The sequence below is a fragment of the Malaya genurostris genome, chromosome 3, assembly GCF_030247185.1.
Source record: "Malaya genurostris strain Urasoe2022 chromosome 3, Malgen_1.1, whole genome shotgun sequence".
NCBI classification, from domain to species: domain Eukaryota; kingdom Metazoa; phylum Arthropoda; class Insecta; order Diptera; family Culicidae; genus Malaya; species Malaya genurostris.
In genome coordinates this window covers 1,583,545-1,599,765 of record NC_080572.1, presented here as the reverse complement: position 1 = coordinate 1,599,765, position 16,221 = coordinate 1,583,545, and the positions used below count along the sequence as shown (strand labels likewise).

At 36.1% G+C, this 16,221-nt stretch overlaps 1 protein-coding gene across 9 annotated transcripts in view; it reads left to right on the top strand.

Moving 5' to 3' along the window:
- Nucleotides 1–13,866, top strand: part of LOC131434857 (cysteine-rich motor neuron 1 protein-like) — a 37,717-nt gene extending 23,851 nt beyond the window's left edge. For 5 of the 9 annotated variants that reach the window (XM_058602063.1, XM_058602067.1, XM_058602065.1 and 2 more), the window contains one exon: nucleotides 9,322–13,866. In XM_058602063.1, the coding sequence (XP_058458046.1) occupies nucleotides 9,322–10,244 (923 nt within the window). In that variant the 3' untranslated portion in view covers nucleotides 10,245–13,866. The remainder of the gene's footprint in view (nucleotides 1–9,321) is intronic. The other 4 variants (XM_058602069.1, XM_058602068.1, XM_058602070.1 and 1 more) reach the window with 2 other exon arrangements.
- Nucleotides 13,867–16,221: the final 2,355 nt, after the last annotated feature.

Here is a 16,221-nt window from a genome sequence, read left to right as displayed (position 1 = left end):
TCAACCACGTTTTGATCGACGGAAAATTTTTCTCGGACATCAACAATGTCCGCACCTACCGCAGTGCGAATAAAGATTCAGACCAATACTTGGTTGCTGTATGCATGCGCTCAAAACTTTCGACGGTGGCTACCAAATGTCGAAACGGATCGTCGCGGTGTAACATCGCGCGGCTTCGGGATGCTGGAGTAGCTCAAGATTACGCGCAGCAGTTGGCAGTGGCACTACCAAGGGAAGAGCAAGTTGGTGCAGCTACTCTTGAAGATGGCTGGAGAGACATCCGTTCTGCCATAGGTGTCACAACTACAAAAAGGGCGATAAGCTGGATTGCTGCAATTACCGCGCGATAACTCTGCTGAACGCCGCCTACAAGGTACTCTCCCAAATCTTATGCCGTCGACTCTCACCGATCGCAAACGAATTCGTGGGACAATATCAGGCAGGATTTATGGGCGAACGCGCTAGCACGGACCAAGTGTTCGCCATCCGCCAGGTGTTGCAAAAGTGCCGCGAATACAATGTGCCCACACATCACTTATTCATCGATTTCAAATCAGCCTTCGACACAATCGATCGAGAACAGCTATGGAAAATCATGCACGACTACGGATTCCCGGACAAACTGATACGATTGGTCAAGGCTACGATGGATCGAGTGATGTGCGTTGTTCGAGTATCGGGGATAAACTCGAGTCCCTTCGAAACTCGCAGAGGCCTACGGCAAGGTGATGGCCTTTCGTGTCTGCTATTCAACATTGCTTTGGAGGGTGTGAGAAGAAGAGCGAGGACAGACACGAGTGGCACGACTTTCAGAAAGTCCGTCCTGCTACTTGGTTTCGCTGATGATATTGACATTATAGCACGCAACTTTGAGAAGATGGAATTTTTGGCGGAGTGCGGATGGAAGACGGTACGTGGAGAAGGCGAAAGAACCATGAACTGCACTAGTTGCTGGGAGGACCAACCCTCGTCCAAACGGCCAAGGTCGGGCGGTTACGGTCGGCCGGGCATGTTGTTAGAATGTCGGAGAACAACCCGTTAAAATGATCCTCGATAATGATCCAACCGGTATAAGAAAAAGAGGCGCGCAGCGGGCAAGATGGATCGATCAAATTGAGGACGACCTTTCGCAGCTACCGAGGCTGGCGGCGAACAGCCCTGAATCGAGTTGAATGGAGACGCCTCCTGTATACAGCAGAGACCCGCGTGGTCTACGACTGAAAGAGTAAGAGTAAGAGTAAGACATGCGTACATTTACAGACAGATAAACACATCATCTACGATAGACGTGAAGCATGGTCGAGCATAGGAACTTTTATTTGAATCTGAGTTTATAGAATGAGTAAAATGAGTTACATTGAGTGACACACACAAGTATTTGAACTAGAGATGGACAAAACAGTTACTTTCAAAGAACCGTTGAGAACTCAAATTTAGAAGTTTTTATACGATTTTGTTTTCGTACTCTAAATAACGGTTTAAAATTTGGTTGAATCCAAAAATATGCAGTAATTTTTGGAGGACCATAAGACCTAACCTTTCATTTGCCCTTAAGATTGGAAACATCGATTCAGCAAACTCTGAGAAAAGTGAGTAAGATCCACTTTTGAGCATATGACCGTCGGTAATCGAAAACCGGGAACCAGGATAGCCAAAATCGGTTTGTTTAGCTGCCCACTGATAATGGCTATCGATTTGTGTAGTTTTGAATCCTATTTAGACATTTTTTTTGCGGTTTTTGTTTCGCCGGTTTAATTGACATTTAATTGACGGTGTACAATATTTAACACACTTGACCTTATAACTCCGGAACCGAAAGTCGGATCCAGATGATATTCAGGAATTCCATATTGGACCGCGAGACCTTTCATTTGAATCTAAGTTTGTAGAAATCAGTCAAGCCATCGCTGAGAAAAGTGAGTGGGATCCATTTTGTTATATATGACCACTATTTCCGGTGCTTCCGGAACCGGATACTAGGAACCAGGATAGCCGGAATCGATTTGTTTAGTTGCCTACTGATAATGACTATCGTTTTGTGTAGTTTTGAGACCAGTTTAGATAATTTTGTACGTGTTTTGTTTCGCCGGTTTAAGTGACGGTGTACAATATTGAACACACTTCACCCTAAAACTTCTGAACCGGAAGTCGGATCCGGATGAAATTTAGGAATTCCGTATGGGACCATGAGACCTTTCACTAGAATCCAAGTTTGTCAAAATAGGTTCAGCCATCTCCGAGAAAATCTAGTGAGATTATTTTACACATACACATACACACACACACACACAGACATTGCTCAGCTGGATGAACTGAGTCGAATGGTATATGACACTCGGTCCTCCGGGCTTCAGTTCAAAGTCGGTTTTTACAGCCTTTCTATAGAAGAAGGTAAAAATTAATTATTAATTTATGATAAACGTTTTTTTCTTTCAATTTCTATACCTTTCAACTATAAGACTCTATTTCAAAACAAAGACAAAACATCTAACACTGATATTTAGTTGTACTTTATGCTACTAAAACTGATAACGCTAGGGTAGAACATATGTGCTATTGTAGATAGGAATGAGAATGATGATAGTGACAATGAATAAAATTGTTATCACCATCGCATCCAATGTTGATAAGAGTGGGCAAAATTATTTCGAGGTACTAAATTTTCCCATTGCGTGTTTCAATTCCAACATTATTGATTTGTTTTTATAATTTTTATGTCTACAAAAGTGTATAGAATTCGCTCGAAAAAAAAATTTCCGAGGCTCGGAGTTTCATATATTAATCAATTTAATTCGACAAATAATAAAAATGTCTTTGTGTGTCCGAATGTATGTACGTAAGAAAGAGGTCTTGCTCTTCGATGTGGCTGGGCTAATTATGATCAAACTAGCCTCAATAGGCTAAATAGTTTTGGAGTCTAATGTTTACTTTAGCTCAAAAAGTAAAAAAGTATATTTATCGTTTATTAATCGAAAGCTTTGTATCGAAAATTACAATGCTATCCCAGTCGATCAAAATAAAATTGCGCAAACGCATTTTGCACGAACGTCAGCAAAATCCGATGCCAAGAAATTAAAATTACCGGAAAGTACCGTGTTTTGTGTTTGCAAACCATTTGGCAAGCGCTTGACTGTGACTCGGAAGGTTGAAAGTGAAATAGATCGAAGAACATGTTCCCGATGAATGGACAAAAAGGTAGTAATCATTATTGAGAAAACTCCCAATCTTTCTTTGAACTGAGGCACTCGATTTTCTCGAAGATGGCTTGATCGATTTTTACGAACATTGATTCAAATGAAACGTCTCGTTCAAAACTGCAAAAAATGGGCGCTTGATTTTATCGAAGACCACAAGCTTGAATTTATACTAAAAGTCCTATAGTCCCTTAGGTTGATATTGAATTTCATCGGTATACGACATCCGGTTCCCGAGTAGCATATGCAAAAAATTAAAAAAAAACTTCGATCGATTTTAACAGGTACCGCTAAACTGATTTCCCCCTGTTTTGGTTCAATTGAATGGGCTTATAATTATGTTGTCTGGATTTGATTTTTTGTTCCGGAGTTTCAGACTGATATGTATGAAATTTTCAACTTCAAGAGTATGTTTCTATACATGACACTGAAAAAGAAGACAAAATCCTAGCCGTATACACAATTTTTCAATTGTCTCAGTCTGTAGTTCCGTACATACCGGGAATATTGAAGCAATTCTTCTCAAAACTAGATTTAAAATAAGGGTTTTACAGTTTCATAAGTTACTATCGAAATTTATTAGGATCCGGCTGCCGGTTTCTGTTTGTTCATGTAACGAATTCCGCCTCAAATCGTATTTGAAGTTGGCAGCACCCTCTCAGATGTGATTGAAACTTTCCGGATATGTAGACTTTGTAACAAAAAGCCGCTTTGCATACTTTACTATTCCAAAATTGACAAGTAATTCCCAAACTGTTTTGTACCCCGGTCTTAACATAATTATGGTCGTTCACCGGGTTCACCGTTACAATAACCCAGTTTAAAAAATTTAAAATTTTGGATGGTGGATCAACTTTTTTTTTTTTTGTTTTTTGAGTTTCGAACGTAAAATAGAGAGAAACTGTAAAAAGACTAGGTTTTGCTTAAAATCCAACTAGGTTGAAATGGAATGTTAATTCTAGGTCCTATCGAGCATACATTGGGTAAGTCGAATAGACAACTACAGAAACACAACAAAATCAAACATAGGTACCATTGTTCAGCCGGAGAATCAAAGATAGATTCGATTGGTATGAATGATAGAGGAATGCGAGAGGTCTCAGTTTATCGGTTTGATACCAGTGTTGGGTAAAAAACAAAATTTCGAAAATCACAAGTGATTTGTACACAAAAAAATCATCGATCAGAAAACTCATTGCTAAAAAGTTCAGTACTGATTTTTTTACAACGTGATTCTCACTGAAACTGATTTCACCTGGCAAAAAAACAGTTGTGAAAAGTTCTTTAGCGAACATTCTGATCGATTATACTTAAGAAAAAAGTTCACACATTGAATATATCTGCTATGAATCTCGACCAGAAGATTTTTAGGAAATGAATTTTCATAGCCATTGTATCTCAGCCCTTTTCAGAATGCATGATGAATACATTCACTGATGAACAAAAACTGAACCTTGCTGGAAATGTTCAATGTGCGTATTCAATCATTAATCGAAGCAGCAAGTGCTGTGATTAACTATAGTTGTAATGATATTAAAAACATTAATAAAAACAATCACAAAGCATATTATGCAGCTGATTAAAAAGTATTAGCCAACTTATGTCGTTTTCGTTTTTAAATTGCACTACACCGGTGTAGATAAGGTTGCACTGATACCGTTTGTTTTTGCCAATTGCACTACACCAGTGCTACACTTTTTCTGCACCGATACCACTGGTGTAGCTATCAAAAGTTTGGTGTAGCTTTGTGCAATGGAATCGTTTATGGTAGTCAATGGTTACTGTTTATGTTTTCGTCATTTTTGTTCGTTTATTCATGCCTCCGTGTAGCACTGCACCGGTGTATTGCAAATTAAAAACGAAAACACCATTAGCTTGAATCATAAGCACTGCGCCTACTGTGTGTTCGAGACATGCTGACAATGTTGCGCTCATGTTACTTCTATGAATCAAATTCATGCTCAATAGCGTTTTATTGGGTTTAATCTAAATAGTACAGTGTAATCAGTCATCTGATATCGAAATTAATTAATGTGACAAAACTAGCTGTTACGAATGTAAAAAATGTTTTCGAAGAACGTTTGTCGACTGCCAGGAACTTTTCTATGCAAGATTTCTCAAGTAAGCAGGGAATGCAATGTGCAATGATTTAAAAAAAAACTAGCAGGACTGTCGACTTACCCTGGTTGACGGTTCAATGCGCAGGGCGCTGGTCTAACAAGCCAGTTGTCGTTTATTCTCGAGCCCGACATGGAAGGAACCTTAGTGTCTCAAATTTTCTGAATGTCCTTTTCTCGAACACAACAATCCAGAAGACTGTGATAGATTTTGAGAAGTGGTCCAAGATAGCTCCCTGACTTCAATTAGTGGAGAACGGAAAACATCTTCTAAATTTGTAGGTCATATTAGTTGTTGGCCACACAAACTTACTGTGGCTATACATATTTCGGTATCAGGTTCCGGAAGTAGCGGTCTAAAATTCTAAAACGAAACTCACATCGATTCTTCAGAGATCTAGGAATCTTAGGTTTGGGAACAGATAATAGTTCGAGGAGGCCAAATCAGGTGAACAAGGTAATCAGAACCCTAAACCGTTGATTTTTACCTTGGTAGCGTGCGAGTCTTTTTCACAGCGATTTCGGCCTTTAATCGCTCCATTAACGCACGCTAATACTTGCATTGAGGTAGTCCTCCTAAAGTATACGATACCAATCCCAGAAAACCTATTGATCCTCCCTTCCAGGCACTCGTGCCGCTTCGAAGCACGACTTCAGTCCATTGTCGGGTAATCATTTTGTTCTCTGACGTATAATAATAGATCTAAGCAAACATGTACTCGAAGTGCACTTGCGTTCGTCTTTTTAATCCTAAATAAGTATGTGCGGTATCCAGCGGTAGGATATCTTTCCCATGTGCAGACCCAAGTAACAATTTTTGTTATGCTAGCTTATTTGTGACTAGTTTGCAACCAGATATTTGAGTTATTGTTACTAACATCTAACCACTTGCGTGACTCTAAAAGCGCAGTTTCTACTAGTTTATATGTCGGTTAAAAATAAGTTGTCGTTACGTTGTAATGCCATAATGAAATAACTTATTTTCCATAACTTGAATATAACTTATTTTCAAGTAAACTAGTTGAAACTTTGTTGCCTTTGACATTATAAACATTGTATGAATCCATAATGTTTTCCTATCAACAATAAAAAGACAGTATAGTACTTCAAATTAAAAATTTAATACAAGGTACAAATTTCACAACGATTATAAAACTGTCGAGCGGAATTCAATTTTACTTAACTGTTTTTTATGCGCCGTCAATCAAAATCTGTTTACAAAGATATAGAAAAAAAAAACAAATAAATAACCCTATGTTCAGAATGCTCAAAATTGTTCCAAGTAGAGTGATTTCTCTTCATTTTGAATTCATATATCATGAGAATTATAATATTATTAGAATCGATGTTTCTAATTGTTTTATTCGAGTTTAAAAAAGTGCATAGAACAAAAATGACTAATCAGCCTTTCATTATTTCCGTCAAAAAGTAGTTTTAAAAAAAGTAATATCCTGGTTTTATTTACGTTTCATACACTTCTTGAGACTCCATATTGTGTTCGCCATATTCAAGCCAATAAAAGTTGTTTTGGTTACATTTTCGTTATCATAACGTTGCGAAAACCTACCGATAACTATCTGAATCAATGCAGAAATTGTATGTTATAATCTTATAATATCAAAGATATTGCTACATCACTTAACCGTAACGATTTACATATACGCCTACGTATTTATAATGGTTTCGCAACCTTTTTTAAACTAGTAGCTAAAACCAGAGCTGTGATTAAAGATATGTTAGAATCAAGTAACGATAACTTACAAATGATTGCTAGTTCAATGTTTACGTTATAAAGAAACACTGCTGTCACCATGTTTTAACCAGCATAACATAAAAAACATGTTCGTGCTCTTGTTACAACATAGTTGGTACAAGTTGGTCAGAACTAGTTACGGGTTGCTAATATTGGAGTCAAATAAACTTATTTTCAACTAGTAGCTAGAAGCATAGTTGTTATTAAAGATATGTTTGGATTAAGTAACGATAGCTTATAAATTATAATTAATTCAATATGACAAAAAGATGTGGTGATTTGAAACCTAAATAACTATTTCGTAACTAGTTTTGTTATGAAGAAACATTGTTGTCACCTTGTTTTAACCAGTATAAGATAAAAAACATATTCGTGCTCTTGTTTCAACATAGTTTGGACTTTTTCGTATCAGAACTAGTTGCGGATTGCTACTCGGGGAATCTTACCCAACTATGGTAAGCTCACACACTTTCTTTTTCCTGTCATCCAGTACAATTTAGTGTCATTTTATTATTGTCGTCTATTTCACCCCTGATTTAACCTCCACTTTCAACAATTTCGACACTGTTTGCTTCGAGTAAAACATTTTATTGGTTTCTGTTTATGATTTCGGGAGTCCTCTTCTGGATACGTGCCTGCATGCAATGGTTTTGTACACTATTAATCGTCTGCGTAGTCTGTAGTAGCAGAATGTCAAAATCCACAAAAACCAAGGGTTTGCTTACTGTCGACTTACTCAAGTCGGTCGGTCGCACAAGCAGCTAATGAAGTTGATTACAAGGTTTAGGATGATGAAACCTTTGATGCAGGGCTTTCAGATTTCAAAAAGCATGTATTGTAACGACAGTCTAATTAGTGCTTTTAAATGTTAATATCGTGTTCCGAATCGTTTTCATTTACATGGAAAATAAAATTACTATTGCGTCTCGAAAATGAATGAACACGTAATTTATTTCTTTTCTTTTTTTATCATTTATTAAAACTAAATTTAATCAAACCGTTGAAATATCAGATGAACAACTTTGCTTCCGCCATTTTCCGATAGGTGGCTGTACCGGCTGAGGCTGGTCAAAATACGTAGATGATAATGCCTTTAAAGTGAGTGTGTACATTGCCTAACGAATTGTCATCGCCGTTTCAGTGACAGTTGTTCTTGTTTTCGTATTATTCACGCTCGAAAATGTCTGTGGATGTGCCCAATTCTCGCCATTTGCGAGAAGTTTTCCTTTTCTGTTAGAATTCGAAAAAAAAATGCAGCTGAAGCGCATCGAATGCTCTCAGAAACTTACGGTGATGCTGCTCTGAGTAAAAGAACGTGTCGGGAGTGGATTCAACGTTTTAAAAATGGTGATTTCGATGTCGAAGAGAAGAGCTTGCCGAATCGTTGGGAGTGAGTCAGCAAGCCATTTCAAAACGTCTCAAGGCCCTGGGCATGATTCAGAAAGAAGGAAACTGGGTGCCGTACGAGTTGAACCGAGGGACATCGAGCGCCGTCTATTTGTACATGAGCAACTGCTACAAAGACAAAATCGTAAGGGGTTTTTACATCGAATTTTAACCGGTGATGAAAAGTGGGTTCGATACGATAATTCTAAACGCAGAAAATCATGGGGAAAGCCCGGGTTTCGAAAAGTTGTCGCTAGCGACGGACAATACTTTGAATAATACATCTGTAAGCACTTTTTCGCAATAAAGCTTTTAATTTTGGAAAAGAAACGGCGGAAGCAAAGTTGTACACGTGATAGTTTTGTATAAGGACTCTAAAGTAAATTTCTGCAGAAATTATTTTGTTCAACAGGGTGTCAAATTTAGAGTTAATACATATATATTCGAATTTAGAGATAATACCTGTATTTTCGAAAGTTTCATTCATAGATGAGAATCTATTGATGAATTCGGCTTTACCGGTCCCCGGATTCCGTTTCCGGAAATCCCAAAAATAGTAATCACATAGTGGAACTCGTTTACTTTTCTCAGAGATTGCAGAACCAATTTTCACGAAATTAGATTCTTATTGAAGATGTCATATAGAGATGATCGGGTCGGGTTTGAAAATTATTCACTGGTTCAGGGATAGAAGTTTTCACTTTCGATCGGGTAAGGGCTTAAGAAATTGCATACCATACCATATCTAGTGTCACATGAGATCCCCGGTTCCGGAGTCATAGGTAATGAGTGTTTTAAAGGTTCGAACATTCTTTCGAAAAAGGTGTCATTACTTCTGAATTAAAATAGGTTTTTCTTTATTCATTTACAGATAAAACCGGATGCAGAAACGTAGCTTGCCCTAAACCAGAACCATGTCCTGCGGATAGTTACCACAAGCTCCTGGTGAAGCATTTGCCGGTTCACATTCCTCATCATCAACGAAGCAGTGTTGAAGATATGCGCTTAGAACGTGATAATGTTTTCAGTACGCGACAACAAGACCCCAATAAAATCTGGCCAACTACTTTGGATCACCTTTACCAGAAACGGAGTATCAATGATGAAGATATATTAATTCAATATTGCTGCCCACATTACGAATGCATATGTAAACCAAATTTCTGTAACCAAGAATGTCCTCCTAATGAAATACCAGTCAATACGACCGCACCCACCGATCCGAATGATCTACCATATGGAGTCCCTGGAAATTGTTGCATGCCTTGTAGAAAAAGCTACTGTATAACGAATACATTTCGAAAGCATAGTGAAAAATGGCGAAGTGATGACTGTACAACTTGTGAATGCTACTACGGTGAGGTTAAATGTCAGCAATCTTATTGCCAACCACCGGACTGTCTGAATTACAAGCTGATACCCGGCGAATGCTGCCCTATTTGTGAAAACAACGCTACTAACTTTTGTCGAGATATTCAATTCTGCAGTATTGAATGCCAGTATGGGTATCGTCAACAAGGAAACTGTGACTTATGTGAATGCGCTAGACCATTACGGATTCAAACAACTAACGGAACTGAGTTTGCTATTGTGAAAGGCAACGCAATTATTACAAAAGACAATATTACAGGTCCCTATAAGCCATACAACAATACCAGTATTCATGTGCACAATATCCAACTATGGGTTCTTATATTGTTAGTTCTCGGCTTTGCATTAACACTTATTCTAGTTACTGTTTGGTGTTGTCATTTTCATAAGAACACCAAATACAGTACTGTTCGAATTGCATAGAACCAGCACTGAAATTAAAACTGATATTCGTGCTGCTTCCTGTATTAATTAAAATGCACGATCGTATCATTTGATAAGGATATATAAACTGATATCAATGTTATTTGCAATAATATGTTATGGTTTTACAATTGTTGATATCGTAAATGTAAGTGAAAGTATTGTTCAAACTATAGTTTTTTACTCTTTAGAGTCTGAATAGCATGCAAAGATGATTAAAAGTCTTCCGTGAACGATGGGAAGAATCGTGGCTCTGCATTTCTAAGTAGAAAAAAAAACATCTATACCTTATATGCTACTATGCAACCACAATTACTGTCGATAAGAAATAAGTTCGAGAAAATTGTGATAAATTGTATATAAACGATATTTTGCAAAATCACTAAGTTTCTATGTTTAATCAAAGATTTATTTCACCAAACTGTTAAAATTATTGATATAGCAATGTAAGATATTTGTTTTATTCTAGGAAATCGTAACGTAAAGACAAAATGATGTTTGTTAAACTTAGACTGTTTGAATGGTAAATCAAATTATTTATTTATTAAAGTTACAATGATATCGATGAGTAGAGTATTTATAAAAAAAATTCTTTTTGGATTACCGCCGATAGCTGTTTAATTTAGTTACTATTTATTATATTTTTGTTATTGCAATGTTAAGAATAGCATCATGCCAATACGAGGAATATTTGTTTAAACGACGGTAGTATGGTGATAAATAATAATAAAAAATGCTTCCACATCAGCGGTAAGACTTGTTAGTACGCTGAAAATAAAACCATATTGATGTTATTCAAAATCAATAGAATTATTCTGCTTTATATATTAGATAAATAAAAAAACTTACATAACAAGTCCGTACTCTTGCATACAAAGCACAATTTCTACAAACGTCGACATTTAATTATGATTTGTGTAAAGTTTCCTGATATAATGGGTATCCTACTCAAATTCTTTTCTGCTATATTTGCTACCACAAAAATGTGACATATCAATTCGCTTAACATAAAATGAAAATCGACAAGTCTAAGAAATTGTAAATTTCATGTGTAAGAATGATTTAAAAATTTATCGGTCAATACGATAATTCTTGAAAATAAACCGTATTCATCCTAAACTACTCCTGTTAGATGAGTGTCTCGCTTCTTATCCTATTTCTATATTTGCTCCTATGAATATAACATATCTACTAAATATAATCATGATCGTCATAGCTAGGAACTGGCAAATTTCATATCATTTTTCTAGATTTTCCATCAAATCGCTTATTACCGCCAGACATACACTGTTTAAAAATGAAGTTTGTAAGATATAGAAAAACATTATAGATACTGTACCTTTTCATTGAGTTAGAGTCAGGTTCAGTTTTTACTAATATGATTCCATGTACCGGACGAAATTCGAATGTCATGTCTTTTTTATCGGGCCCACAATCTAGGCATGTTCCATGGTGATTCGACTAATTCGAAGATTATGTTTATAAACGAAGCTTCTTCTGAAGTTGAAGATATGTCGACAGGTCTAGAATATAGAATGTCAGTTTAGGAAGAATTGTTAATAATTTTTAAAAGACAACAAAAACGAAAGTTTGATTTTAGAGTTTCGTATTATCCAGAATGTTGAATTTTGATTCTATGGTAATCTTTTTACTTATCTACAGAAAGCGCAAGGCTAATTAACTGATAAAATCATTCAAGGCATGCGTGTGTTAATTACTGGTCGTAAGGAGGTAATGTGCACTCCCTAAGAAAAGATCAGTTTCGCGCCAACTCAAACAAATGTGGGTAGCATCCTTTTTGATTTTAATGGAGTTCCGTCACAAAAATCCACTTTTCATACTTTGTTTGTCCAAAATAGATCTAGAATGCCTTTTGAAAAGGGCCAAACATGTTTTACATATATTTTTTTAAATGAATATGAAATTTTGCAAAACACTTACGAATTGTTGCTTCGTCCGGTGCAGAGTCTGGATAACACTCATCAAGCCATTTTTTGGTATCGGCGGCACTTTTTTTCATCATAAAGTAGTGTTTCATCAACACACGAAATTCCTTTTTTTCCATTTTTTTCACAATAACAAAAGTAGCTTCACTCAAAATGCAATATCTCACAAACTAATAATCAGACAGCTGTCAAATTTATACACGTATCTTTTGAAGGTTGGTACTAACTGAAAATGGTATGGATTTAATTCTAGTGGCGCCCTCTCATAGAAACGATACGAACTTTTCAGCCGATCTGTTAGTCGGTAAATTAATAATCCTACAAAAATGTATTGTACAAGTGATTTTCCTGAAATCAGTCAAATTATTTATATTGAAAAATTTTCATTTGGTCATACACTAAAAAAATATTTAAAGTCGATTAACATATTTTGATGGAATTTGGTCCAAGATCGGAAATTATGTTCCCTACCAACTGTTAGTGCATAGCAAGATGAGCACTTTCAATGAGAAAAAGTTTTTCCGAGCTGAATTTTTTCCAGTGTTTTTTCATCGAAAACTAAACCAAATTGAAAGTCGTGATCATCCAAGAATCCAATAGATCTAATATAGAGGCGATTTTACAGAATACTCTTTTGCTAGTAGTCTGCAAAAAAAATATCAGTACTGACCTAGAAAAGCTTTTAGTAAGAAAAATATTTATTTTTGAAAATTTTCATCTCGCAATACGTGGACGAAAATAGTTGCTGCGAATCCTACAAAAATGTGTTGCATCAGTGGTTTTCCTAAAATCATTTAAATTTTTGAATGGAAACTCTGCAAATAATTCAAATTGAGTCTTACACTAAAACAAATTGTGTTTAACACTTTGATTTAACTGGTATACAAAGTTTGGCCCTTCTCGAAACACAGTCTAGATCAATTTAGGAAACACAAAGTAAGCAAAGTGGATTGTCGTGACAAAGTCTAAATGTCCAGAAAGATCCATTGAGATCTGACTTTGATTTGACGCGCAATCCGTCAATACAGAATAATACACAAAATTCTCACTCACTTTAATAGTTTTGATTCATTTTGGTTAGTGATAACTTTTTTGAGAATTTTCAGTAACTGCTGATAAGATCCAAAGATGTGATTTGTGCGTTTTTCCCATCCATCGATAATGACCTCGTTTATTGAATAAGGGAGTAACTGACATGTAAAATGGCAGCATCAGGCTTATATAAACTGCGATGATCTGTCCCTTTTGAAGTTCAAGTAGTGAGCAGTTATTGTTATCTTATTTAAAGTACAGTACAAATGCGAAAACAATACAATAATATGATATTTTATATACAGAAATGTGTTGGTAATAGTAATGATTCTTAGTTGCCCCGAAAACAGGAAGATATATTTCATCGTCATTTGAATTTTCTGTGTGAGATTTTCATTAACATATTCGTAGTTATTCGGAAACTCATACAATGACTCTTCTGAATCATGACTATATAAATTCACATTGGAAACAATTGTGTGATCACACGTTATTGAAGCAAAGCAATAGTCATCTTTTTCAGGAAAATTTCATTCTATTCAAATAATATGTGGTCAAACATTAAAATATAAGGATCATTGTAGGAGAACTATCAGTATCGATCTAGATGTAAATAAAAATAGATGCATTCAAAACATTTTAAATTTATTTCAATGATTGCAATTTATATCACTAAACTCTGTTATCAATGCGTAAGATCATGTTAATAGATTGTATACCTTCCGTTGTGAGAAAAGTAATCCATTGTTTCGTTTAATCTTAGAAATACTTAGAAATACTTCAAATTAAACATTATATTTAATAAGCTACACAACCTTAACTTTGAGCTACCGAGGGCGAAGATATGAACATGATTTATTGTCGAAGAAAGTGTATTTATTTCCATTATTTTTCAAGTTTTAAGATAATAATAGCTTTACTTAGGTATCAGACAGATGAGAGGAACGGAAAAACCAGCCAACGAGGTAAAGAAATCCTAACATAATGGTTGCGGAACTGTGATCTCTCTTCAAATGTCGAATGAAATAATGGTAGCGGATATGTTTGGGGATCAAAACTTTTTTGGTTGAAACTGAATGAAATCTATGACCATCCTAATCAGGCCCGTGTGCAGAAATCGTTCAATGGGGGGGGGGGGGGGGGGTTTGGTGTCGGGTGGGGGGAGGGTTTAAAGCGACGACACGACCAGGCACTCCGAAGGAAAATCGGAATGAAATGTGTTCGTGAGCGATTTACCGCCAGTTACCGCAAATATAGCGACCCCTTGTTAATTTTAAAAATGAAATTCTTAAGCAACACTGTTCTGGTTGCTACAACATAGTTACCAAGGTACCCTAGAAATAAAAATAAACAAATAAATTGAGAAACTTCGTCTGATTTCGAATATCGCAAGATTGCTTCTGTGAAGCTTTGAAGATTATTTAAAATATTTCGCATAACAGATTTATAATTTCAGTCTGACCAGATGGTGGTGTTTTGGAAGAGCCTACAAACCAGAAAATATACGAAATCTAGCTGTGTATATACCAGATTTCGCTGTGGAGCTCTACATAAACTTCGACTGCGAACTTCACTATCAAAATTTCAAAAATTTAACGAAGTTACCATTTAATTGTTTCCTGATAAGAAATGAAGAGAGAGCGTGTATAAAACAGCCCAAGATTACGGCCGGTTACTCACTCAAATTGTTATCTGTCCATAGAATAAATATCGATTCTATTATGACCCGACCGACCGCAGCTAAATGCCTATTAATTTATTTTTCAATAAAGAACTAAAAATAGTTGTTGCAAAGGTATTTTACTTTACATCTCGTTCATGGATGTTCTGTTTGTACAAGTACCGAGTGTTTGAATACAGGTGGATTATCTTAAGTATGACTCGCAAAACTTTTAATTCTGTCATATCAAAAATAATTTTTCACTATGAATCTTGGTGAAGTTAATCTAAGTCGTCTTAATCGTTTTAATTTTTCGTCATATTTTCCCTGTATGAGTTTTCATTGATATTTTGAAGAATTGGTTACCGTATAAGCTAACCATTTTAATTAAACCTATAATACATTTATAATTGCAATTTCGTATTCTTCCTTTCCAACATACAATAGAAACGTGGTGAAATACTTATTGATTTGTTTTGTTCTATTCAATTTTTTCAATTGAACAACAAACGTAACCAAGGATATTGTTATTCTAGAATCAACAGTTCATCAACCTGGGTTGCCAGTTCCAAACATATTTACCAAGATCTCATTTTGACATTGCGAGTTACTGAGGGGTAGTTGAATTTACGATATAGTTTTAAAAGCGAGTGGCAGGTCGTGTCGTCGGTTAAAGTGTCAAGAGAGGGTTTAAGGGATGGTTCAAAATGCAAAATGTGGGAGGGGGGGGGGGGTTTCAAGGGAAGGAGGATGGGGATTCAAGGTAGGGAGGTTCTCCCTTTCTGTTTCTTTTTGTGTTGCAAAATCCGTGTTTGGTTCTCGTACTCAATATTTCTATCCGGGTTTTGCATTCGTAAATACTCAAACGGGTTTTCTATTCCATGTTTTACTCATCCAATTTTTGCATTCCGCCGTTCATTTGTACTGATGCAGTCTAAGAGGTTAGTTTGGCCTAAAAATCGAGTCTATATTGTCGTCTAATATGCGATTTTGGAGGCAGCTGTGGCGCTCGAGCAAAAATGAACATGTGAACATGTCTTCTGGTCGAATTGATTTAATTTCTGTACTGTTGCTTCAGAACAAACAACCCAGCCGCTATACTCTAAATATGGGGCAAAAGAAAGCATTCCGGAAGAACCGATCAGGTACGTCGGAGATAAAATCGTGACCGAGAAGAAGGAGACAGTACTTTACTACTTTACTACTTGATGAATCATTAATCATTAATTCTTGCAATATGTTATGAAATGTAAATTTTGTAACAGTGACGTACAATTTTATAATATGGATTCACGTGGGCTTGGTTTCAAGATTGCTGTGACGTATGAGTTCGAGTCAT